Source organism: Salvelinus sp. IW2-2015, linkage group LG18 (genome assembly GCF_002910315.2).
Source record: "Salvelinus sp. IW2-2015 linkage group LG18, ASM291031v2, whole genome shotgun sequence".
NCBI classification, from domain to species: domain Eukaryota; kingdom Metazoa; phylum Chordata; class Actinopteri; order Salmoniformes; family Salmonidae; genus Salvelinus; species Salvelinus sp. IW2-2015.
This window is the reverse complement of record NC_036858.1, coordinates 23,919,166-23,943,909: the sequence shown is the minus strand read 5'-3', so window position 1 is coordinate 23,943,909 and position 24,744 is coordinate 23,919,166. Positions and strand designations below refer to the sequence as shown.

The 24,744-nt window shown below is 43.1% G+C and overlaps 1 protein-coding gene across 1 annotated transcript in view; it reads left to right on the top strand.

Moving 5' to 3' along the window:
* The window catches only part of LOC111978528 (fibroblast growth factor receptor 2-like), a 113,953-nt gene that overhangs the window by 75,249 nt on the left and 13,960 nt on the right, over positions 1-24,744 (top strand). Inside the window, 4 exon segments of the mRNA XM_024008638.2 lie at positions 4,627-4,748; positions 16,097-16,207; positions 18,106-18,296; positions 21,428-21,550. Of these exon segments, the coding sequence (XP_023864406.1) occupies positions 4,627-4,748; positions 16,097-16,207; positions 18,106-18,296; positions 21,428-21,550 (547 nt within the window).

Below are 24,744 nucleotides of genomic sequence, written 5' to 3'. Positions count from 1 at the left end.
GACTTCAGAACAATCACATCAAAAGCAGAACGGCATTTACAGAAAAAAAATTGAATTGTTGCATCTCATTGTGTCGTTGTCCTCCGGTGGCTAGCTAGCTAAAATCATCCCTTTTCCTAAATTAGCCATGGATGGAGATAGGGATTTGGACTTGTGGTTTTACTTAATTCTCCGTACTGGCCAATGATTACAACGGCGATTCTGATCCAACCATAAATTCATACATTGTGCCCCTGGCCTGAGAGGATGGAAGTAGCTAGATGTAATAGGCTAATGTTAGCTAGCTGGCCTGGCACATAGATGGCCATGAAAGGAAGATAGGCTAGCGAGCAAGCATTTTAGCCAGGTAGCCTAGGACAGCAAAAACTTAAAGCGTATACAAAAACTTCAAGCGTGTACTTAGCCAACAAGAGATTATCAGTTATTGGCGTTTCTCTACAAGTAGGGTGAGTCAACATGTTTTTTCTACATGCACGCACACACACAAACACACAAATCAGTACCATGGACAGCCACATCATATTTAGCTTACATTGATTGGACTAAGTAGTTTTTGGTGTKTTTTCACTATATTAAACTAYGCATACAGTTGAAGTCGGAAGTTTACATACACTTAGGTCGGAGTCATTAAAACTCGTTTTTCAACCACTCCACAAATTTCTTGTTAACAAACTATAGTTTTGGCAAGTTGGTTAGGACATCTACTTTGGGCATGACACAAGTCATTTTTCCAACAATTGTTTACAGACAGATTATTTCACTTATAATTCACTGTTTCACAATTCCAGTGGGTCAAAAGTTTACATACACTAAGTTGACTGTGCCTTTAATTAAACAGCTTGGAAAATTTCTGAAAATTATGTAATGGCTTTAGAATAGGCTAATTGACATACTTTGAGTCAATTTGAGGTGTACCTGTGGATGTATTTCAAGGCCTACCTTCAAACTCAGTGCCTCTTTGCTTGACATCATGGGGAAATCAAAAGAAATCAGCAAAAAAATTGTCGACCTCCACAAGTCTGGTTCATCCTTGGGAGCAATTTCCAAACATCTAAAGGTACAAACAATAGTACGCAAGTATAAACACCATGGGCCCACGCAGCCGTCATACCGCTCAGGAAGGAGACGCATTCTGTCTCCTAGAGATGACCGTGCTTTGGTGCGAAAAGTGCAAATCAATCCCAGAACAGCAGCAAATGACCTTGTGAAGATGCTGAAGGAAACAGGTAGAAAAGTATCTATATCCACAGTGAAATGAGTCCTATATCGACATAACCTGAAAGGCCGCCCAGCAAGGAAGAAGCCACTGCTCCAAAACCGCCATAAAAAAGCCAGACTATGGTTTGCAACTGCACATGGGGACAAAGATCGTACTTTTTGCAGAAATGTCCTCTAGTCAGATGAAACAAAAATAGAACTGTTTGGCCATAATGACCATCATTATGTTTGGAGGATAAAAGGGGAGGCTTGCAAGCCGAAGAACACCATCCCAACCGTGAAGCACGGGGTTGGCAGCATCATGTTGTGGGGGTGCTTTGCTGCAGGAGGGACTGGTGCACTTCCAAAATAGAAGGAAAATTATGTGGATATATTAAAGCAACATCTCAAGACATCAGTCAGGAAGTTAAAGCTCGGTCGCAAATGGGTCTTCCAAATGGACAATGACCCCAAGCGTACTTCCAAAGTTGGGGCAAAATGGCTTAAGGACAACACAGTCAAGCTATTGGAGTGGCCATCACCAAGCCCTGACCTCAATCCTATAGAAAATTTGTGGGCAGAACTGAAAAAGCATGTGCGAGCAAGGAAGCCTACAGACCTGACTCAGTTACACCAGCTCTGTCAGGAGGAATAGGCCAAAATTCACCCAAATTATTGTGGGAAGCTTTAGGAAGGCTACCCGAAACATTTGACCCAAGTTAATCAATTTAAAGGCAATGCTACCAAATACTAATTGAGTGTATGTAAACTTCTGACCCACTGGGAATGTGATGAAAGAAATAAAAGCTGAAATAAATCATTCTCTCTACTATTATTCTAACATTTCACATTCTTAAAACGAAGTGGTGATTCTAACTGACCTAAAACAGGGAATTTTTACTAGGATTAAATGTCAGGAATTGTGAAAAGGTGAGTTTAAATGTATTTGGCTAAGGTGTATGTAAACTTCCGACTTCAACTGTAGGTGATTTGATGATGTTGAAGTTGAAATGGTGCTGGAATAGTGAAGGCAGCTCTTTTCGACTTGAGGTAACTCTCCGTGGTTCTAAATCAATTTTTGTTTTGTTTTGTTGTTTCGTATTCCGAAAATATCTATATTTATATATTATATTTGCTTGACCATGCTGTAGYTTATGCAACTGTTCGTTACATGCAAAATGCTTTGAGGACTTGCTCGCTGGGTTTGTGATGAAACAAAGGTGTGGTTGAATTTATTCTGCCACTGTGTCTTCTTATTGTCTCGGCTTTAGGCCTACAGTATATATAATATGAACTAACAGGTTATAGAGCAAACAACCCAATTATCACAACACATAGGCTACTGGACTGCAATATAGAGTAAGTGGCTTTCAATCACTGGTACATTTTTGCTACGCAACTGTTTCACCGACCCCCTGGAATGCGGTGGCTTTCTCAGGTATTTCTCTGAGAATCGGTGAGGCAATGGGTGAGGCCAAAGACAAGCTGCATACTGTTGTAAGCTGCGGTCAGTGAGGTTTTTGCTCAGTTGGAATGTATTTCTACCTAACACACTGTCAGCGGATCTGTAAAATCCGGAATTATCCGGTTTTCAGGGGAAAAGCAGAGGAGAGGCGAAGCCTGAAAACCGTATGCTTCCGGTTTCCTTCGACCCCACTCAGGCGTTTATTTTACGCCTGCTACGTTAGGTTACCTAACTTCAAACAAACCCAGAAATGATTCCAGTGCGGTGTCCCAGTTGTCAGAGATTGTGGCAGTGATTTCACACTAGCTCTTTCAAGTCAATGTGTGAATGTTGCTAATTACTTTGTCTCCTAACTAGATGCATTATAGTAGTATGTAACCCCCTCATCATGAATGACAACGTTAGCTAACATTTGGCTAACTGATTGTGTATGCATGCTATTACATGAGGTACTAGTGTTGTCTGGTATACTATACCATTAAGCACCATTGAACATGGTCTGTGATCTGTAATGATTAACCAGTGAGTAATGGCTGTGGCTGTGATAAAAAATGTCACTGTACCAGAGTAGTGTTCATTAGGCAGCAAACAGAAGAAAATGGACTGAAACAGGGATGGACAGCCTGGACTTGTCCAATAAGAAACACTAATTTTTCTTTTCCATGTTTAAAAACGTTGTGCTCTACTGAACATGACCCAGGGAGGCCATTGGCACCCAGCCCTTTCCGTATCACTTACACAGACCAATGAGTCATTTCTCAGTGCTACACTGTACCAGGGTCCTGTTCATTAGGCACCAAACAGAAGGAAACAGACTGAAACAGGGAGGAACTACCTGGAAGTGTCCAATGAGAAAAGCGTATTCTCGATTAATGTAGCACTTTTCTTTTTTCTTTTTTGCCCTAATGAACAGGACCCTGGTGTGTGTCTTTGTGTGTGTGTGTGTGTGTGTGTGTGTGTGTGTGTGTGTGTTGTGTGTGGTGTGTGTGTGTGTGGTGTGTGTGTGTGGTTGTGTGTGTGTGTGTGTGTGTGTGTGTGTGTGTGTGTGTGTGTGTGTTGTGTCATGGCTGTAAATCTGTGTGTTTGTGCTGTGACTGTTTGCTTTGCCTCATACCAGTCCCTACTACGAGTTGAACTAGTGGCCTCAGTCAGCTTCAGTGGAAAGTGTCAGGCTGAAGGCCACAATAGACTTATACATAGTGATTTTGCTTCGGTGAGGTCTCTTGTTGTTAAGCAATGGGGGAAAACCCAGACAGTAAAACACAATCCGGCTCTTGGGTTATTAACATGCTTCCGCCTGTGGTATTTCGCCATGCCATGTTTTTTTTTAAGATTTAACAGTAGGAGATCAAAAGCATTCAACATGTCTCCTTGGCAATGCTTCAATTAAGCCCCTACTGTTAAATCTTGTGTGTCTCTCGTTCATCTCTGTCCCCTGTCTCCTCTCCAACGCTCCTCGTTAGTCATTCCCAAGTGCCTCGGGGGCCGTGGTGGAGATGCAGAACACTCAGAATGCTAAAGTTTGTGCTGGCATGGAAGGAAAAATAACATTGTTTATGTGTGGTGGGCCATGGCAGAAAGGGTGCCATTGAGCTAGGGGTGGTGGGGGGGCGGGGACATCTGTGTGGACAGACTAGGGATTGTGTTACTCTGACGGCATGCTGGCCTTAGGCCCCGGAGCCAGTGTGAATGTTTACACAACCTCAAGAGTGGGCCACAGGGGCAGGCCACCGCCTGTCAATCAAACTAGGACCAGAGGGTCAATCTATTACCAAAGGATCAGTGGTCAGAGATGTGTTGTGACCATGATTGATAGTGGTGTGGGAAGTGTGCGACTGGGTCTAAGTGTGTGTGTGTGCACATGCCCATGTGAGTGTGTATAAAGGAGAGCTATTACAAATTCTGTGTGTAGCTATACAGCTGTTTGAACTATTCTTCTAACCTCTCCCTCTCCTCCTCTACAGGTTGACTCTGGGCAAGCCGCTGGGCGAGGGCTGCTTTGGCCAGGTGGTGATGGCCGAAGCATTGGGCATTGATAAGGACAAGCCCAAGGAGGCCGTCACAGTGGCTGTGAAGATGCTGAAAGGTAAAGTGCATTAAGAAAGTATTCAGTCCCCTTGACATTTTGTTACTTTACAGCCTTATTCTAAAATTGATTAAATAGTTGTTTTTTTACTCTTCAATCTACACACAATACCCCATAATGACAAAGCAAAACAGGTTTAGACATTTTTGCTAATTTATTCAAAATAAAAACCTGAAAATTCACAATTACATAAGTATTCAGAGCCTTTACTTAGTACTTTGTTGAAGCACCTTTGGCAGCGATTACAGCCTAGAGTCTTCTTTGGTATGACGCTACAACCTTGGCACACCTGTATTTGGGGAGTTTCTCCCATTCTCCTCTGCAGAACGTCTCAAGCTCTGTCAGATTGCATGGGGAGCGTCGTTGCACAGCTATTTTCAGGTCTCTCGAGAGATGTTCGATCGGGTTCAAGTCCGGGCTCTGGCTGGGCCACTCAAGGACATTCAGAGACTTGTCCAGAAGCCACTCCTGGGTTGTCTTGGCTGTGTCCTTAGGATCGTTTTCCTGTTGGAAGGTGAACCTTCACCCCTGTCTGAGATCTTGAGCGCTCTGGAGCAGGTTTTCATGATCTCTCTGTACTCTGTGCTCTGGTCATCTTTACCTCAATCCTGACTAGTCTCCCAGTCCCTGCCGCTGAAAGACATCCCCACAGCATAATGCTTCCACCACCATGCTTCTCCGTAGGGATAGTATTGGCCAGGTGATGAGAGTGACACTTGGCTATCAGGCCAAAGAGTTCAATCTTGGTTTCATCAGACCAGAGAATCTTGTTTCTCATGGTCTGAGAGTCCTTAAGGTGCCTTTTGGCAAACCCCAYGTGGGCTGTCATGTGCATTTTACTGAGGAGTGCCTTCTGTCTGGCCACTCTACCATAAAGGCCTGATTGGTAGAGTGCTGCAGAGATGGTTGTCCTTCTGGAAGGTTATCCCATCTCCACAGAGGAACTCTGGAGCTCTGTCAGAATGACCATCGGGTTCTTGGTCACCTCCCTGACCAAGGCCGTTCTCCCCTGATTGCTCAGTTTGACCAGGTGGCCAGCTTGGTGGTTCCAAACTTCTTCCATTTAAGAATGATGGAGGCCACTGTGTTCTTGGGGACCTTCTGTGCTGTAGAAATGTTTTGGTACCCATCCCCAAGATCTGTGCCTCGACATAATCCTGTCTCTGAGCTCTACGCATAATTCCCTATGACTTCATGGCTTGGTATTTGCTCTGACAGGCATTGTCAACTGTGGGACCTTATATAGACAGGTGTGTGCCTTTCCAAATAATGTCCAATCAATTAAATGTACCACAGTTGGACTCCTAGTTGTAGAAACATCTCTAGGATGATCAATGGAAACAGGATATAGCTAAGCTCAATTTCGAGTCTCATAGCAAAGGGTCTAAATACTTTTGTAAATAAGGTAAAACATGTCTTTAAAAAAAACAGTTTTTGTAACAAAACTTGGGGAAATTAAAGGGGTCTAAATACTTTCCGGATGCACTGTACATGCGAGTTTGTCCCTCGGTTTGTACCTGTGCGTGTGTTTGTGTGTTTACCACTGTGTGTGTGTCCCTCCCTCAGTAAAGCCTACGGGATCTTAGTATTTCAGTATCGACACAGTGTATCCCTAGCCGTGTGACACTGCCCTGCTAGCTGTAAGCCACTGGCTCTAGTTTGGGGTATATATTGTGGCTGGGCGTGTGTGTTTGTGTACGAGGGTGTGTTTACTTACAGTATGTATTATTTACACTACATACCACTGCACGCCTGGCTATGTGTCACTGTGTGTGCAAGTACACCATCAGGCTTGGGGAATAATGGATTACATAAAATCCATTACAACTGACTGATTACAAAAATCTGACAGACTTTGGTTTTTAATGCCTCTTAAGGGAAAGTAATGTAAAAGTTACTGAAAGTAATCAGATTATGTTCCTGAGTTTGGGGAATCCAAAAGTTATGTTACTGATTACGATAACCTACCCACGGTTGGGTAGGTTAAAAAGTAACCTACTCAACCGTGTACACTACATACACTACATGACAAAAGTATGTGAACACCTGCTCGCCGAACATCTCATTCCAAAATCATGGGAATTAATATAGAGTTGGTCCCCCCTTTGCTGCTATAACAGCCTCCACTCTTCTGGTAAGGCTTTCCACTAGATGTTGGAACATTGCTGTGGGGACTTGCTTCCATTCAGCCAAAAGAGCATTAGTGGAGTCGGGCACTGATGTTGGGCGATTAGGCCGGGCTTGCAGTCGGCATTCCAATTCATCCCAAAGGTGTTCGATGGGGTTGAGGTCAGGGCTCTGTGCAGGCCAGTCAAAGTTCTTCCACACCGATCTCGACAAACCATTTCTGTATGTACATTGCTTTGTGTACAAGGGCATTCTCATGCGAAAACAGGAAAGGGCCTTCCCCAAACTGTTGCCACAAAGTCGGAAGCAGAATCGTCTAGAATGTCATTGTATGCTGTAGCGTTTAGATTTATCTTCACTGGAACTAAGGGGCCTAGCCCAAACCATGAAAAACAGACCCAGATCATTATTCGTCCTTCACCAAACTTTACAGTTGGCACTATGCATTCGGTCAGGTAGCGTTCCACAGGCATCCGCCAAACCCAGATTTGTCCGTTGGACTGCCAGATGGTGAAGCGTGATTCATCACTCCAGAGAACATGTTTTCACTGCTCCATAGTCCAATAGCGGCAAGCTTTACACCACTCCAGCCGACCCATGGCATTGCGCATGGTAATTTTAGGCTTGTGTGTGGCTGCTCGGCCATGGAAACTCATTTCATGAAGCTCCCGACGAACAGTTCTTGTGATGAAGTTGCTTCCAGAGACAGTTTGGAACTCGGTAATGAGTGTTGCAACCAAGGACAGAGGATTTTTACGCATTACGCGCTTCAGCACTCGGTGGTTCTGTTGTGTGAGCTTGTCTGGCCTACCACTTTGCGGCTGAGCCGTTGTTGCTCCTAGACATTTCCACTTCACAATAACAGCACTTACAGTTGACGGGGCCAAATTTAGCAGGGCAGAAATCTGACGAACTGACTTGTTGGCAAGGTGGCATCCTCAGACAGTGCCACATTGAAAGTCACTGAGCTTTTCAGTAAGGCCATTCTACTGACAATGTTTGTCTATGGAGATTGCATGGCTGTGTGCTCGATTTTATACACCTGTCAGCAACGGCTGTGGCTGAAATAGCCAAATCCACTAATTTGAAGGYGTGTCCACATACTTTTGTATATATAGTGCACATACAAACCTGCCTATATGTGTCACCAAATGTGCGTGTGTACCTGAACCCAAAATCTAGGTGTGTGTGTACCTGTATGTGTGTGTGAGAGCTGCTATCTATCTCAGGATCTGTCCTACTGGGGTTGGCGGTGTGGGGAAGGCGGGGCTTGGGGTCTGTCATTATTCCTTGTTGGTGATTGACGGCTGTAGGGGCCGAATCACGGGAGCAGGGTCATAAACCTGATCCCCACAGCACCAGCTGCCCAGGCATTAGTCTGCACTGACACAAAGACCGCTCAGTCACAGGGATGGAAGGCTGGAAGGACAATTGTATTAAGAAACGAGGAGGGGATGGAGGGAATAGCCCTAAGAAGGGAGGGAGATGGGGGGGGGGCGTGGAGGGGGCTAGGTCAGGTAGAGTATTTGATGGGTGGGGGTGGACACACAGATGCACACACGGACACACATACACACACATCGGGACTTCAACCATGGCTGAGCAAGGGAATGTGCCCTTTAACCTCTTAAATGTAATGGCAAAATGTAGATTTACGCCTAAATAGACATACCCAAAAGTAACTGCTATTAATGTGTAATTTCATGATTCTGACATGCAGAAACTTGGTGTATTTGGAAAGAAGACAATGTGGGAGATTATGAGTAAATGATCAGAAGATAGATAGGAGTTACATAGTTCAGAATACACAAGACCAAGCACACACAAAATAACAGTTTTTTTTAAAGTAATCTTTCATTGACAAGCTATAAGTGAATTATTGATGACTAGAGCTGGAAACACARCAGATGGCTTCCACAACATGTGAATAATATCAGGGGAAAAATGGGATTGATAAACCTAACAACTAGAAATGGGCAGATGTTTTAGTAAGTGGTGTCAGGTGACGTTTCCAAGTGCCTCTAAACCTCTCCAAAGTGGCATATGTCTGTAAATTAGATGATTCCAGTGATATTACATATTTGCAATCCCTAAATGCAATTTGTCCAGTAAAAAAACACAATTTCTACCATATCAACCTCACTCAAACATTGAGGTGGTGTTATGGTGGTTCAGGGTACAGTCAAGTGTCCTTTCAACCTATCCAAAGTGTCAGGATGTAGCAATTGCACTGTTTTTGCACACTGGATGTGCCTAAAAGTTATTGTTCACTATAAAAACGATATTTCTACAACACCAATCCCTCTCAAACGCTGTGGTGGTGTCGGGGGACATACAGATATCCAAGTGTTTTTTCAACCTTTCCAAAGTGTTTAAACGTTTAGCCCAGGCATATGCAATGTATTGGTCCCACATACAAATGAACTGTTTACAAAAACAATGTAAAAGCAATAGATATACATAAAAAAATATATAAAAATGTCTTATCAAACACAAACTTGGTTACACATGTCCTTCACTAAAAAAGGTGAAAAAATAGAAATAAGCTGAACTATTTACAAATGGCATTCTTGTTCGTTTTACATCCCAGGTGTAGATGTTTAGATTTCACTTTCACCATAGCTTTTGCATGTCGTGATAGTCTTTGAAGCAGTCCCTCTCTGCCAGGAAACAAAAAGCGAACTGGCATTTTGGACAGAAGATCTGGCATTTCCCCCTTTTTTTCTCTCTGTTTGGTGCGATGCTTGCAGTTTTTCCTTTTGTCTTTTGACATGTGTGCTGGATAGTGGCACTCACCTTGAGTGGGGGGTCTTGTGATGGTTGTGAGGGTGCTTTGGGCCCCCAATTCAGCAATTTCCAACACCAACTCTCGGAAGGCCAACTGGGAGAGGGGGGTTTGACCTTTTGCTTTGGCTATCTGCTTGTGGAGAATGAAAGCATTTACTGTAGCAATGTCAACAAAGTGGTAAAAAAAAGTCTTATGCCACTTCCTGGTCTTGTGGAGGAGCTGGTAGTAGCCTATCAGAGCATCAGATAGGTCGACACCCCCTATGCTGGCATTGTAGTCCTTCACAGAAACAGGAATGGGGACGTTCTTCCTCACCCATGCTCTATTGGCATTTTTCTCCCTCCTTGAGACATGGTCGTTATTGAATGCCTTATGCTGTGTGGTGAGCATGGTTACTTCCCTAGTGTCCTTCCATTTCACAAAAAGCAGCTTGTTAGTTCTGATCCAACATATGGTCCCCCTCTCTGCTGTCTTTGTCATGTCATTTACCTTGGTCTTGGGGTAACCGATTCTCTTAGGGGCTTGTGGCACCATTTGGCCTATTTTCTTTTTCAAGAGGTCTATGAAAAGCATGGGACAAGAATAAAAATTGTCCACAAAGAGCTTGTACCCACTGCCAAGTAATGGGAAGTCCATCAGCTGCATGACAGAGTCATAACTAAGGCCCTTCCCAGTTGGTTTGATCACCTTGCCTTCATAGTTCCACCTGTAGCAGAGGCTGAATCGGGCTAGCACAAAGACATAGTAGCCCCATTTGGACGCCTTATTTTTCATATATTGCTTCAAGCCAATTCGAGCCTTTGAGGCAACCATGCATTCATCTATAGATAGATTTTGAGCAGGCTGGAAGTAAGTTTTGCATGCCTCCACCATGTCATGATAAATGGGCTTGAAACTTGCAAGACGATCATACCCTGCAGTACCCTTCCTCCAGTCATTCTCCTGAACCTTTTGTGGGTCACTCATGTGAAGCGTACGGTTGATGGCCAAGAATCAGTTCACTCATGATGGAGGTGGGGAACTCGAACCGATAGAGTGGGGATTCGATGCTCTCGGACCAACTGTCAAGTGTCTTCACTGACATTTTCGACCTTTCCCTGACCGAGTCTGTAATACCTACAGTTGAAGTCGGAAGTTTACATACACCTTAGCCAAATACATTTAAAAACTCACCTTTTCACAATTCCTGACATTTAATCCTAGTTAAAATTCCCTGTCTTAGCTCAGTTAGAATCACATCAATTATTTTAAGAATGTGAAATGTCAGAATAATAGTAGAGAGAATTATTTATTTCAGCTTTTATTTATTTCATCACATTCCCACTGGGTCTGAAGTTTAAATACACTCAATTAATATTTGGTAGCATTGCATTTAAATTGTTTAACTTGGGTCAAACGTTTCGGGTAGCCTTCCTAAAGCTTCCCACAATAAGTTGGGTGAATTTTGGCCCTTTCCTCCTGACAGAGCTGGTGTAACCGGGTCAGGTTTGTAGGCCTCCTTGCTCGCACACTCTTTTTTAGTTCTGCCCACAAATTTTCTATAGGATTGAGGTCAGGGCTTTGTGATGGCCACTCCAATACCTTGACTGTGTTGTCCTTAAGCCAGTTTGCCCCAACTTTGGAAGTACGCTTGGGTGATATCTTGAGTTGTTGCTTCAATATATCCACATAATTTTCTTTCCCCATGCCATCTATTTTGGAAGTGCACCAGTCCCTCCTGCAGCAAAGCACCCCCACAACATGATGCTGCCAACCCCGTGCTTCACGGTTGGGATGGTGTTCTTAGGCTTGCAAGCCTCCCCCTTTATCCTCCAAACATAACGATGGTCATTATGGCTAAACAGTAACTATTTTTGTTTCATCAGACCAGAGGACATTTCTCCAAAAAGTACGATCTTTGTCCCCAAAGACATGGCGGTTTTGGAGCAGTGGCTTCTTCCTTGCTGAGCGGCCTTTCAGGTTATGTCGATATAGGACTCATTTCACTGTGGATATAGATACTTTTCTACCTGTTTCCTTCAGCATCTTCACAAGGTCCTTTGCTGCTGTTCTGAGATTGATTTGCACTTTTCGCACCAAAGTACGTTCATCTCTAGGAGACAGAACGCATCTCCTTCCTGAGTGGTATGACAGCTGCGTGGTCCCATGGTGTTTATACTTGCGTACTATTGTTTGTACAGATGAACGTGGTACCTTCAGGCGTTTGGAAATTGCTCCAAAGGATGAACCAGACTTGTGGAGGTCTACAATTTGTTTTCTGAGGTCTTGGCTGATTTCTTTGATTTTCCCTTGATGTCAAGCAAAGTTTGAAGGTAGGCCTTGAAATACATCCACAGGTACACCTCCAATTGACTCAAATTATGTAAATTAGCCTATCAGAAGCCTCTAAAGCCATGACATCATTTTCTGGAATGTAAACTTCTGACCCACTGGAATTGTGATACAGGTATTTATATGTGAAATAATCTGTCTGTAAACAGTTGTTGGAAAAATGACTTGTGTCATGCACAAAGTAGATGTCCTAACCGACTTTCCAAAACTATAGTTTATTAACTCAAAATTTGTGGAGTGGTTAAAAAGCGATTTTGAATGACTCCAACCTAAGTGTATGTAAACTTCCGACTTCAACTGTACATATTTCAAGCAGACCACCATAGTCCCTGTGCCCAAGTAAGCGAAGGTAACCTGCCTAAATGATTACCGCCCCGTGGCGCTCACATCGGTAGCCATGAAGTGCTTTGAAAGGCTGGTCGTGGCTCACATCAACAGCATCCTCTCGGACACCCTAGCCCATATCGCCCCAACAGATCCACAGATGTCGCAATCTCATTCGCACTCCACACTGCCCTTTCTCACCTGGACAAAAGGAACACCTATGTGAAAATGCTGTTCATCGACTACAGCTCAGCGTTCAACACCATAGTGCACAAGAAACTCATCACTAAGCTAAGGACTCTGGGACTAAACACCTCCCTCTGCAACTGGATCATGGACTTCCTGACGTGCCCCCCCAAGGTGGTAAGGGGAGGCAACAACATGCCTGCTACGCCCGTCCTTAACACTGGTGCCCCTCGAGTGTGTACTTAGTCCCCTCCGGTATTCCCTGTTCACCCACGACTGCGTGGCCAAACACAACTCCAACACCATCATTAAGTTTGCTGATGACACAACAGTGGTAGGCCTGATCACCGACAACGATGAGACGGCCTATAGGGAGGAGGTCAGAGAACTGGCAGTTTGGTGCCAGGACAACAACCTCTCCCTCAATGTGAGCAAGACAAAGGAGCTGATCCTGGACTATGGGAAAAGGCGGGCCGAACAGGCCCCCATTAACATTGACGGGTCTGTAGTGGAGCGGGTCAAGCGTTTCAAGTTCCTTGGTGTCCACATCACCAACGAACTATCATGGTCCAAATATACCAAGACAGTCGTGAAGAGRGCATGACAAAACCTTTTCCCCTTCAGGAGACTGAAAAGATTTGGCATGGGCCCCCAGATCCTCGAAAGGTTCTACAGATGCACCATCGAGAGCATCCTGACTGGTTGCATCACCGCCTGGTATGGCAACTGCTCGGCATCTGACCGTAAGGCGCTACAGAGGGTAGTGCGAACAGCTCAGTTCATCACTAAGGCCAAGCTTCCTGCCATCCAGGACCTATATAATCGGCTGTGTCAGAGGAAAGCCCATACAATTGTGAGAGACTCCAGTCACCCAAGTTATAGACTGTTTTCTCTGCTACCGCACGGCAAGCGGTACCGGAGCGCCAAGTCTAGGACCAAAAGGCTCCTCAACAGCGTTTATCCCCAAGCCATTAGACTGCTGAACAATTCATAAAAATCGCCACTGTACAATTTACATTGAACCCCCCCTTTTGTACACTGCTGCTACTCGCTGTTTGTTTGTTACCTATGCATAGCCACTTTGCACCCCACCTATATGTACAGATTACCTCAACTAGCCTGTACCCCTGCACACTGACTCGGTACCGGTGCCCCCTGTATATAGCCTAGTTATTGTTATTCATATTGTGTTACTTTTTATTTATAACTTTTTTATTTTAGCCTACTTGGTAAATATCTTCTTCTTCTTGAACTGCACTGTTGGTTAAGGGCTTGCAAGTAAGCGTTTCACGGTAAAGTCTACACTTGTTGTATTCGGCGCGTGTGGCAAATAAAGTTTGATTTGATTTGACTTGCTCCAGTTGTCAACTAGTCTTGATACCATTACCAGTCCTATGTAAATCACCAAGGAAGTGTAGTTGAGCATGTCACCCATGGTGACAGGTTTCCAGGACATCTTCCTTCCCCCCTGCTGCTTCTTATCCCCATACTTGTTGGTATTACTAATTAGTGTTCCCAGTACAGAGGTGGTAAAGTAGAGCTGAAACAACTGTAAGGGGGTGTATGTTTCATCACTAACCAACTGTGGTCCTTCAGGTCATTTGGGTTTAACCCTAAATTGTTCTGGCTCCTCATCATCTTCAAGGATCCTATGCCACCTGTCCTCAGTTTCATTGCCCTCTGTTGTGCTGCTTCCACTTCCTCTCCCTCTTTTCTGTTGAGGCCTAGATCTCCTCCCTGCCCCCGCACCTCCAGATGAACTTGCAGAGAGGGGAGTGGTGCCAGGGCCTGCAGTGGGGGTGGTTGAAGAGGAGTGGGGTCTTTGTGTAGTGGATGTAGAACCATCAGACGGGGTGATTGAAACTGTAGTAGGGGTGGTTGAAACTGTAGTAGGGGTGGTTGAATCTGTAGTAGGGGTGGTTGAAACTGTAGTAGGGGTGGTTGAAACTGTAGTAGGTGTGGTTGAAACTGTAGTAGGGGTGGTTGAAGAGGAGTGGGGCCTTTGTTGAGTGGTGGATGTATAACCATCAGACGGGGAGATTGACATAGCAGTGGGGGGTGAAGATCTTGACCAGCGGGGGCGTTTGCTGCGGAGGGGTGGATCCCAAACGCCATCATCCAAATCCTCTGCATCTATGCTTCTGGTGAATAAAATAAAGGGATATATTGTTGTAAGACACASAATTACAGTTGACAAAATTTACAACACAACATTACTGTAAAGTAAAAATACCAAGCCTAAACTTTATCTGTACAGTGACTCACATAGAAGGTGTGAAGCACACACATAATGTAAACAGTAACACTTTGGAGACTAAGGCAGAGGTGAGAACCACAAATAAACAATGGCCATGAGAGTTTAGTGGCCTCTCCAAAGTTACAAGGATGAAACTTAGAACAGCAAACAGTGAACTAATATGAAACATAGACAATAATTACTTTGGAATTATATAACTTGTTACATAGGCCTATTTAAACTAAATCCAAAGCACAAAAAGTAAACAATTTATAAAAAACAAAATGCATATAGTAAGTTAGCTAAAAAAAAGTCATGAAAATAATTTACTGCCAGATATAGGAGTGGATCCAATCCTTCTCGAATCTTCGTCGGCTGAATCGAAATCCTCGTTGTCCAAATCGCTCCCCTGATCCGAGTCCGACTTATTTAAAGTTTCAATATCGGTATACTTATTCATAGCTGCCTTCTTTTTAGGTTCCTGTTCAATATTCTTAGTTTTTCCCTTTTTTTCTTAAGACATATTTTTGCTAAACAATGAAATCTGTTTACAATGTAATGTAGCGTGCTCAGTGTCTCTCGTCTCTGAGCCAGGTAGCAATAGGTTGCATTACGCATAAAAGGTTATAGGCCTTGCTTTGTCCAACCCAAGTAGCCAATCCCCTGTGTAATGGATGCCTACAGCGGGTAAGCAGGCAACATCATATATTTGATGCGCAAAGATATAGTCACTCAGTGGACATTCAATGTTGCCATTAAGTCATACATAATCAGATAACATTGGAAATTGGCTAGATGTCTTCCTACCTACCTAAGGATTCATTTGATAGCCCCCATGTAGCTATAGCTCACACACAGACCAAATCGAAACTTACATTTTAAGATGTTTGCTGTTTGGTGAAAACATTGTATAAAATAAACATTATGACTCTCGGGGCTGGTGATCAATAACGGTAGGTCACAGGCAGAAAAATAAGTTCATCCTCATGTAGGTAGCAGCCATCTTTAAATGAAGTCATCGGCTCGGCCTGCCCTTGTAAATTCATATGCCCATATTTGGTAGAAAGCCACACCAAAGATTTGAAGGCACCGATCAATAGCCAAGATACTCAGCTTTCTGCAGACACCCTGCTTTTCCAAACTGAATTGAATAAATAAAAAATCTAATAGGGTCCCCAAATATGAGMACTTTACATTTAAGAGGTTTAACTGAGCGAGACAGGACCAACCAAGAGGGAGGGCTAGTTAACAGGTAATGATGCTGACAAATTAATGCAGCCTATAGCATTGTGCATGTGTCTGTTATTCATGAATATGTATTTCTGTATTTTCATTCCTCCTCATGCCCTCCTCCAGACGATGCTACAGAGAAGGACCTGTCTGATCTGGTGTCAGAGATGGAGATGATGAAGATGATCGGTAAACACAAGAACATCATCAACCTGCTAGGGGCCTGTACACAAGATGGTGAGTACAAGGGGCTCTACCATAACTTACTCTGTACCTCTCCCATACATCTACAGTCGTGGCCAAAAGTTTTGAGAATGACACAATATTAATTTCCACAAAATTTGCTGCTTCAGTGTCTTTAAATATTTTTTGTCACTATGGGATACTGAAGTATAATTACAAGCATTTCATAAGTGTTAAAGGCTTTTATTGACAATTACATGAAGTTGATGCAAAGAGTCAATATTTGCCGTGTTTACCCTTCTTTTTCAAGACCTCTGCAATCRGCCCTGGCATGCTGTCAATTAACTTCTGGGCCAAATTAACTTCTGGGCCAAATCCTGACTGATGGCAGCCCATTCTTGCATAATCAATGCTTGGAGTTTGTCAGAATTTGTGGGTTTTTGTTTGTCCACCCGCCTCTTGAGGATTGACCACAATTTCTTAATGGGATTAAGGTCTGGGGAGTTTCCTGGCCATGGACCCAAAATATCAATGTTTTGTTCCCCGAGCCACTTAGTTATTACTTTTGCCTTATGGCAAGGTGCTCCATCATGCTGGAAAAGGCATTGTTCATCACCAAACTGTTCCTGGATGGTTGGGAGAAGTTGCTCTCGGAGGATGTGTTGGTACCATTCTTTATTCGTGGCTGTGTTCTTAGGCAAAATTGTGAGTGAGCCCACTCCCTTGGCTGAGAAGCAACCCCACACATGAATGGTCTCAGGATGCTTTACTGTTGGCATGACACAGGACTGATGGTAGCGCTCACCTTGTCTTCTCCGGACAAGCTTTTTTCCAGATGCCCCAAACAATTGGAAAGGGGATTCCTCAGAGGAAATGACTTTACCCCAGTCCTCAGCAGTCCAATCCCTGTACCTTTTGCAGAATATCAGTATGTCCCTGATGTTTTTCCTGGAGAGAAGTGGCTTCTTTGCTGCCKTTCTTGACACCAGGCCATCCTCCAAAAGTCTTTGTTTCACTGTGCGTGCTGCCATTCCTGAGCAAGTTCTGTACTGGTGGTGCCCCGATCCCGCAGCTGAATCAACTTTAGGAGACGGTCCTGGCGCTTGCTGGACTTTCTTGGTCACCCTGAAGCCTTCTTCACAACAATTGAACCGCTCTCCTTGAAGTTCTTGATGATCCGATAAATGGTTGATTTAGGTGCAATCTTACAGCAATATCCTTGCCTGTGAAGCCCTTTTTGTGCAAAGCAATGATGACGGCACATGTTTCCTTGCAGGTAACCATGTTTGACAGAGGAAGAACAATGATTCCAAGCACCACCCTCCTTTTGAAGCTTCCAGTCTGTTATTCGAACTCAATCAGCATGACAGAGTGATCTCCAGCCTTGTCCTCGTCAACACTCACACCTGTGTTAACGAGAGAATCACTGACATGATGTCAGCTGGTCCTTTTGTGGCAGGGCTGAAATGCAGTGGAAATGTTTTTGGGGGATTCACTTCATTTGCAAGGCACTCTTCATAACATTCTGGAGTATATTCAAATTGCCATCATACAAACTGAGGCAGCAGACTTTGTGAAAATTAATATTTGTGTCATTCTCAAAACTTTTGGCCACGACTGTACTATGAATATGGTGTTGAATATCAGAACTGAATCTACATCAGTATTTCATCCACACACACAACAAAACCTCTCCCACCATATATTTGTCATTTTTGTCATGTTTGACTCTGTCATTCACAAATTGTCAGCGTTCAAGTTTTCAAGATAAAATCCTGATGCCCATAATCCCTGATTGACTCGGTTCCTTCAATACTCAAGATTCATCCCTCTCCCCCAATTTGTAAAGCAGTGATCAGTCAGTGTGGAGTCCTAAATGTGTACATGTGTCCTCTCTCTCTCTTTCTATCTTTCTTTCTCTGTCTGTCTGTCTCTTTGTCTCTCTGTGACAGGCCCTCTATATGTGATAGTGGAGTATGCCTCTAAAGGGAACCTGAGGGAGTACCTACGTGCCCGCAGGCCCCCTGGCATGGAGTACTCCTACGATATTACCCGCTGCTCAGATGAACAGCTCACCTTCAAGGACTTGGTCTCCTGTACCTACCAGGTGGCACGSGGCATGGAATATCTGGCCTCACAGAAGGTACACACACACACACATACACACATACAACATGTTCATTCTCACCATTCTGCTAGGTAGACACACTTCCTTGGCATTGCACTGGGTCCTTGTGACTAGGGCTTTAGCCATGGTGGTTGTGTAAAAAGTGTGTGTTTATCAATATTGTCTCCTAAAAACACATCTGTCCAAATCAGCCACCTGTCCAAATCTCAGCATTGTCTCTCTCTATCACACAAAGCCTCTCTGTGTGGACAACTGAAGAATAGCGTTTTCACAACGCATTCACAACTGGCAATGGGCACTTTAGCCAAACACTCCATCACGCTCCTGCTCACTAGAGGAATGTGACAGAGCCTAGAGCATACAATCACACAGTATGATAACATACACACACACACGCATACACACACACACACATGCATAGACACACACTCTGGCATGCAGACAGGCACCTAAACACACATGCACAGGCAGACATACACACCTAGGTGCACAAACAACTTCTACCATGTATCTGTCATGAATCTTCCTCCAATTCAGGCACGTTTGTGGTGCATGTATTTTGTCGTCATGTTATATTAGGTAGCGTGTGTTACTTTAACCTTTTCATGCATGAGTTCCAAATATCTCTAACAGTCGCCCCAGCGTGAGATTTTTTTATGCACGTGATGTCAGAATGCACTCACTGTTCCAAAATGTGATTATTACGGAACAGGACAATTAACCCGTGCTGCTTCCAAACAAAAATAACTTGTCAATTTCAAGCTATTTTCTTACAAGTTTTATTTTCTAACAACAGTTTGAATTGTGGTGTGTTCTACCTCCTCATTAATTCACATAGAAGTAGCCCATTTCACTGTTCTGGACAATTTATGTTTGAGCCTTTACTGAGCCGGACAAACTTCTCTCTTCGAGGAGAGCCCAAGCAGTCTTGCACAAACTTTATCCCCCAGGCACATTTTRMGGCTGGCGCTCGCATTGTTGTTTTCCTTACAAATAATAACTTTACTCCTATCAAACTAGGTGCCTTTATTTTCTGTATATTGTGTTGTAATTTATACTGTAGCATATATTTACAGTTTTATTCACATGTTTTCAAGTACTGTGAACAAATCATGCATTCCGATTATTGCATAGATRGTAATGGACATCAAATCAAATTTTATTACTCACATACACATGGTTAGCAGATGTTAATGCAAGTGTAGAGAAATGCTTGTGCTTCTAGTTCCGACAGTGCAGTAATATCCTACAAGTAATCTATCAATTTCCCAACAACTACCTAATACACACAAATCTAAAGGGGTGAATGAGAATATGTACAGATAAATATATGGATGAGCGATGGCCGAGCGGCATAGCCAAGATGCAGTAGATGGCATAAAACACAGTAAATACATATGATATGAGTGATGTAAGATATCTAAACATTATTAAAGTGGCATTATTTAAAGTGGCATTGTTTAAAGTGACAAGTGATCCATTTATTAAAGTGGCCAGTGATTTGAGTCTCTATGTAGGCAGCAGKGTCTTTGAGGTAGTGATCGCTGTTTAGCAGTCTGATGGCCTTGAGACAGAAGCTGTTTTTCAGTCTCTCGGTCCCAGCTTTGATGACCTGTACTGACCTCTCCTTCTGGATGGTAGRGATGTGAACAGGCAGTGGCTCGGTGGTTGTTATCCTTGATGATCTTTTTGGCCTACCTGTGACATCAGGTGCTGTAGGTGTCATGGAGGGCAGGTAGTTTTCCCCTGTGATGCGTTGTGCAGACCGCACCACTCTCTGGAGAGCCTTGCGGTTGAYGGCAGTTGCCGTACCAGGCTGTGATACAGCCCGACAGGATGCTCTCGATTGTGCATCTGTAAAAGTTTGTCAGGGTTTTGGGTGACAAACCAAATTTCTTCAGCCTCCTGAGGTTGAACAGGCGCTGTTGKGCCTTTTTCACCACGCTGTCTGTGTGGGTGGACCATTTCAGTTTGTCTGTGATGTGAACTTAAAACTTTCCACCTTCTCCACTGCTGTCCTTTCGATGTGGATAGGGGGTGCTCCATCTGCTGTTTCCTGAAGTCCACGATCATCTCCTTTTGTTTTGTTGACGTTGAGTGAGACGTTGTTTTCCTGACACCACACTTCGAGTGCCCTCACCTCCTATCTGTAGGCRGTCTCGTCGTTGTTGCTAATCAAGCCCACTACTGTTGTGTCGTCTGCAAACMTGATGATTGAGTTGTAGGTGTGCATGGCCACGCAGTTCTGGGTGAACAGGGAGTACAGTAGGGGGCTGAGCACGCACCCTTGTGGGGCCCCAGTGTTGAGGGTCAGCGAAGTGGAGATGTTGTTTCCTACCTTCACCACATCTATGATGTGTGTAAAATACTTTTTGAAGGTTGTACTGATTATGATGAGCTGATGCTAAGCTATTTGCCAGCTATGTGTGGGGCCATGTTTGTTGACATTATACAATACATTCTGGGTGTCACTTAAACATCTGTCAGACCAAAGGTGTTATAACAAAATGAGGTGAAGGAATGGTGTTTTACTCAGTTATTTCTATCAATGGTGAACTCACCCGTGATGTGATGAGTAGTAATTTCTATTAGCATGTTGTGGTTTCTGTCAGCCGAGAGTTAGCTAAAAATGACCGCATGTGTTACCTCAATCTTTCCTCGATTAGCSCTAGGACTAATMTAGCCTACATTTTRCAGTTTGGATGATTGTGTTATGCTGTCGCTACTTCTGTGACTGTTTAAACATTGCATCCAAAAATAAACTGGTCCAATTCAGAACATAACTTTCTAAAGGACTGTGTTTGTGCAAAATGTTTCTGCGAAAAAACAGTGTTGCCAGCTGAAACGCTGACTGTTGCGTCAATCGAAACTGGCTGTTCTAAATAAGCGTTCTAATCACACCGGTTTGAGCGTACGCTGCAGGGACCACTGTAGAATGATCACACCCGTTTGTTGATACTTGTCAAAGGGTTAATTAAATATGTTTCTGGTTCATTACACTTACCATACACACACACAGTATAACATTTTTAGCATAGCTTACTTACATGTTTCTATTAGTTTCTATTAAAGTTTTTTTTCTCGTTGTCAATTTCATCTATATCTCCGTCCACCCTGTCCCCTTTTCTCTACTTCTCTCCATCCAGTGTATACATAGAGATCTAGCAGCGAGGAACGTCCTGGTCACAGAGAGCAACTTCATGAAGATTGCTGACTTTGGCCTGGCCAGGGACGTCCACAACATCGATTACTATAAAAAGACAACTAACGTGAGTACTTGGGGGGGGGACACTTGAGGAGTGTATGCTGTGTTGTGTGTTCGTTAGTGTGTTCTGTAATGTTGTGAGGGGGTGTATGTGACAGTTAACTCCATTTCAATTGAGTTAATTCATGAAGTAAACCGATATTCCTTAAGGAAAATTAGAATTTCAGTTTTACTTTCTGTATTGTGTTAGTTGAGTCTCCCTCCGTCCTTCTCAGTCTTGGCAGAGACAGGAGGTAGAAGTCTGCGCGGGACTGATTCCTTCATCCCGCTCCCACTGCTTTTCATACCACGCCCGCCTGCTCCCACTGACTTCTTTTTCAATTCCCACATGCTCCAGAAAGAACTGGTCCCGAACCCGGCCGCCATACTGCAATGTTATTGTAGGTCAGGGGTTGCCGTGGGCCAATTTTTCCTTGAGCGGATGGTCGGGGGCCGGAACATAGTTATAAATCATTTGTACACTGCAAATTGACCGCACGAATCCCAAACAGATATAGTATTTGACAAAAACATAATCATTTCAAACCTTGATTACATTGGAATATTAGCAAATATTACTGCTGAGCGATTAGCAGACCTGCCAACGTGCACGGATTTTGCGTACCAAATACGCAATTCTCTGTCCATGTACGTAGGTACGAGATCCGAGTTAAAAGTATGCAGAAATGAAAAGGGCCTGAAATATATATATTTTACATTTTAATAAAAAATAAATCCACTGAATAAATCTTAACATCCCGATTCTCGAGCTGCAACACACAGACATGTACGGAGTTTGTGTCAACAGACATGGAGATCAATACATCATTATTCGACGTAGCTACCCCGTGTCTGCCCCTCCTCCTGTTTGTTGTGATGCTGAGTTCGCTGACTGTCAGCTGTACGTAAACACATAACACATAGACAAATCCATTTTCGACTCCGTGTTTTGTGGAAAGGTAAACACTAATTGTTTCAAGCTAATGTTAGCGAACATAAGATGGACATTCAGTGGGCTCTAAAGTGCCAGCAATTCACTTGCATTTGCTAGTGAATTAAATAAAATGCAAATACAAAAAATAACCAGTTGCATTTGTGCAAGTGTGATATAAATTTAATTCTGCATCCCATTAGTTGTATTTTCCATGTAACATTAGGAGGATCACGCAACCTGATAGACTGTAACTGTAATTATGATCCACGCCACAAAAAGCATTACAAAAGTATAATCAAAAATAAATATAAACTTCTTGGCATTAAATGGAGTCGGGAGTTTAGAAGACTGCGCGATGAAGAATGAATGAGTGTTCGGTGTTACAATGCTTCTAAAATGCCTTTGCATTAGATTTGAGATTTTATCAATTACGAAAATCTGAAATGATGTATGCTCTGCATAGAAATACAATAGGCACCTTTACATAGGCTGAAACACCAGACTCTTCTAGCGAACAGCGGTCAGATTCCCTTTGCGGTAGCCTACTTAAGCATTGTGTAGCCAGTTTGCAGTCTGTGTCGATGCAATTTGCATTTGTTTTTTATGTTTTCAAAATGAAATTGCTTTTAGTGTTGATTAGGAACCGTGTCTAAAAGGCCAATACTTGTGAGCTGGCCCTTGTGATTGGCCCCGTTCCTCTACTACAGAGACTAAACTTGGGGGCATGTGCTAAGAAAAACTTCATAGATAATTATCTCCATTCTACACTGTACCCAAGAATAAAGGTCCTTTGTGTGTTCTTTGTTATTCAATATTGTTAGTGACTTTTACCATATGTGTAAATGGAATGCTGTCAAGAAAGTATTCCAACCTTTTATAGACTCGATTTGGTACAATTCTATAATTGRGATCAGACTCACAAACAGCGCATGCACGAGCATACAGGGGGGGAAAGAAAACCCCAATTCGGCGAGTCGAATCTCCAATTTGCTGCGCGCGTCTGGAACTCTAAAAAAGTTGGACAGGGTTGGCAGGTCTGGATTAGTGCTTTTTGATGTCGGTTTGATTATGAAAAAATAATCACGGTTTTCAATTTCAGTTTCAATAATGTTTTTAAACATTAAATGCACTATGCATTATGTGGGTTGAATGCTGTAACAACGCAGAATAAAACAATTAACACATGTCCCATGATGGTAGTGACTGCACATGACTGATTATTACTTATTAGCCATCATTTATTCACATTACTTTACTTAATAAAAATATTTCAGTTGTTGTGTATATTTTATTTGATTACTTAATTTCATTCCATGTCATTATCTCATCTCTATACAGCTGCTGCCTGTGCTGTCTGACAAAAGTACTATTTTGTAGTTATTCAAAGGAAATAAGGCATACTTTTATGACTGCTGAATACCAACTATCAATCACTTAGATCATGTATGTTCAAGTAGAAATACCTTGCGAAGCAACAGCTGCTCTCTATATCAGCAATCGTGCACTCTTCACTCTTCCATAGAAGCAGTCATAGAAGAGACACAGACCGGACAAGTAGATGTGCAATGGATTATGGTCATTGTAGTTAATTACCACATTTTATGCACTAAACTATGTAGAAAATGACAAATGAAACTACAAATCCCTACTACATTTCACAGTTCAGGCTGGATCTGATTTATCTCTAGATCAAAAAACGAATTAAATGGAATTCAAAGTAATTAAACCAACGGTCAATTAGCTGTTTAAAAAAAAAAATGAAATGGTTAATCGCTCAGCAATATCACATATACCTCTATTTATGCGTGGGACTTACTTGGGAACAGATTTCCTACACTGAACAAAAATATAAACACAACATGTAAAGTGTTGGTCTCATGTTTCATGAGCTGAAATAAAATATCACAGAAATGTTCCATACTCACATTTGTTTACATCCCTGTTAGTGAGGATTTCCCCTGACAGGTGTGGCTGATTAAACAACACGATCATTACACAGGTGCACCTTGTGCTGGGGACGATAAAAGGCCACTCTACAATGTGCCGTTTTGTCACAACACAATGCCACAGATGTCTCAAGTTTTGAGGGAGCGTGCTTGACATCTCCATAGCAGACCCCCAGTAGCATTCATCTGATTCACACTGTAGAGCACAGCACAGCCTGCCCATCCTCCTTTAGTATGCATGGCTGCCTTTTCATTACACGCTGAGAACCTAGCCTAGTTGAAAACAACAAGAACCACAAAAACAACCAACCACAACACAGCATGAGCCATAGACAATGG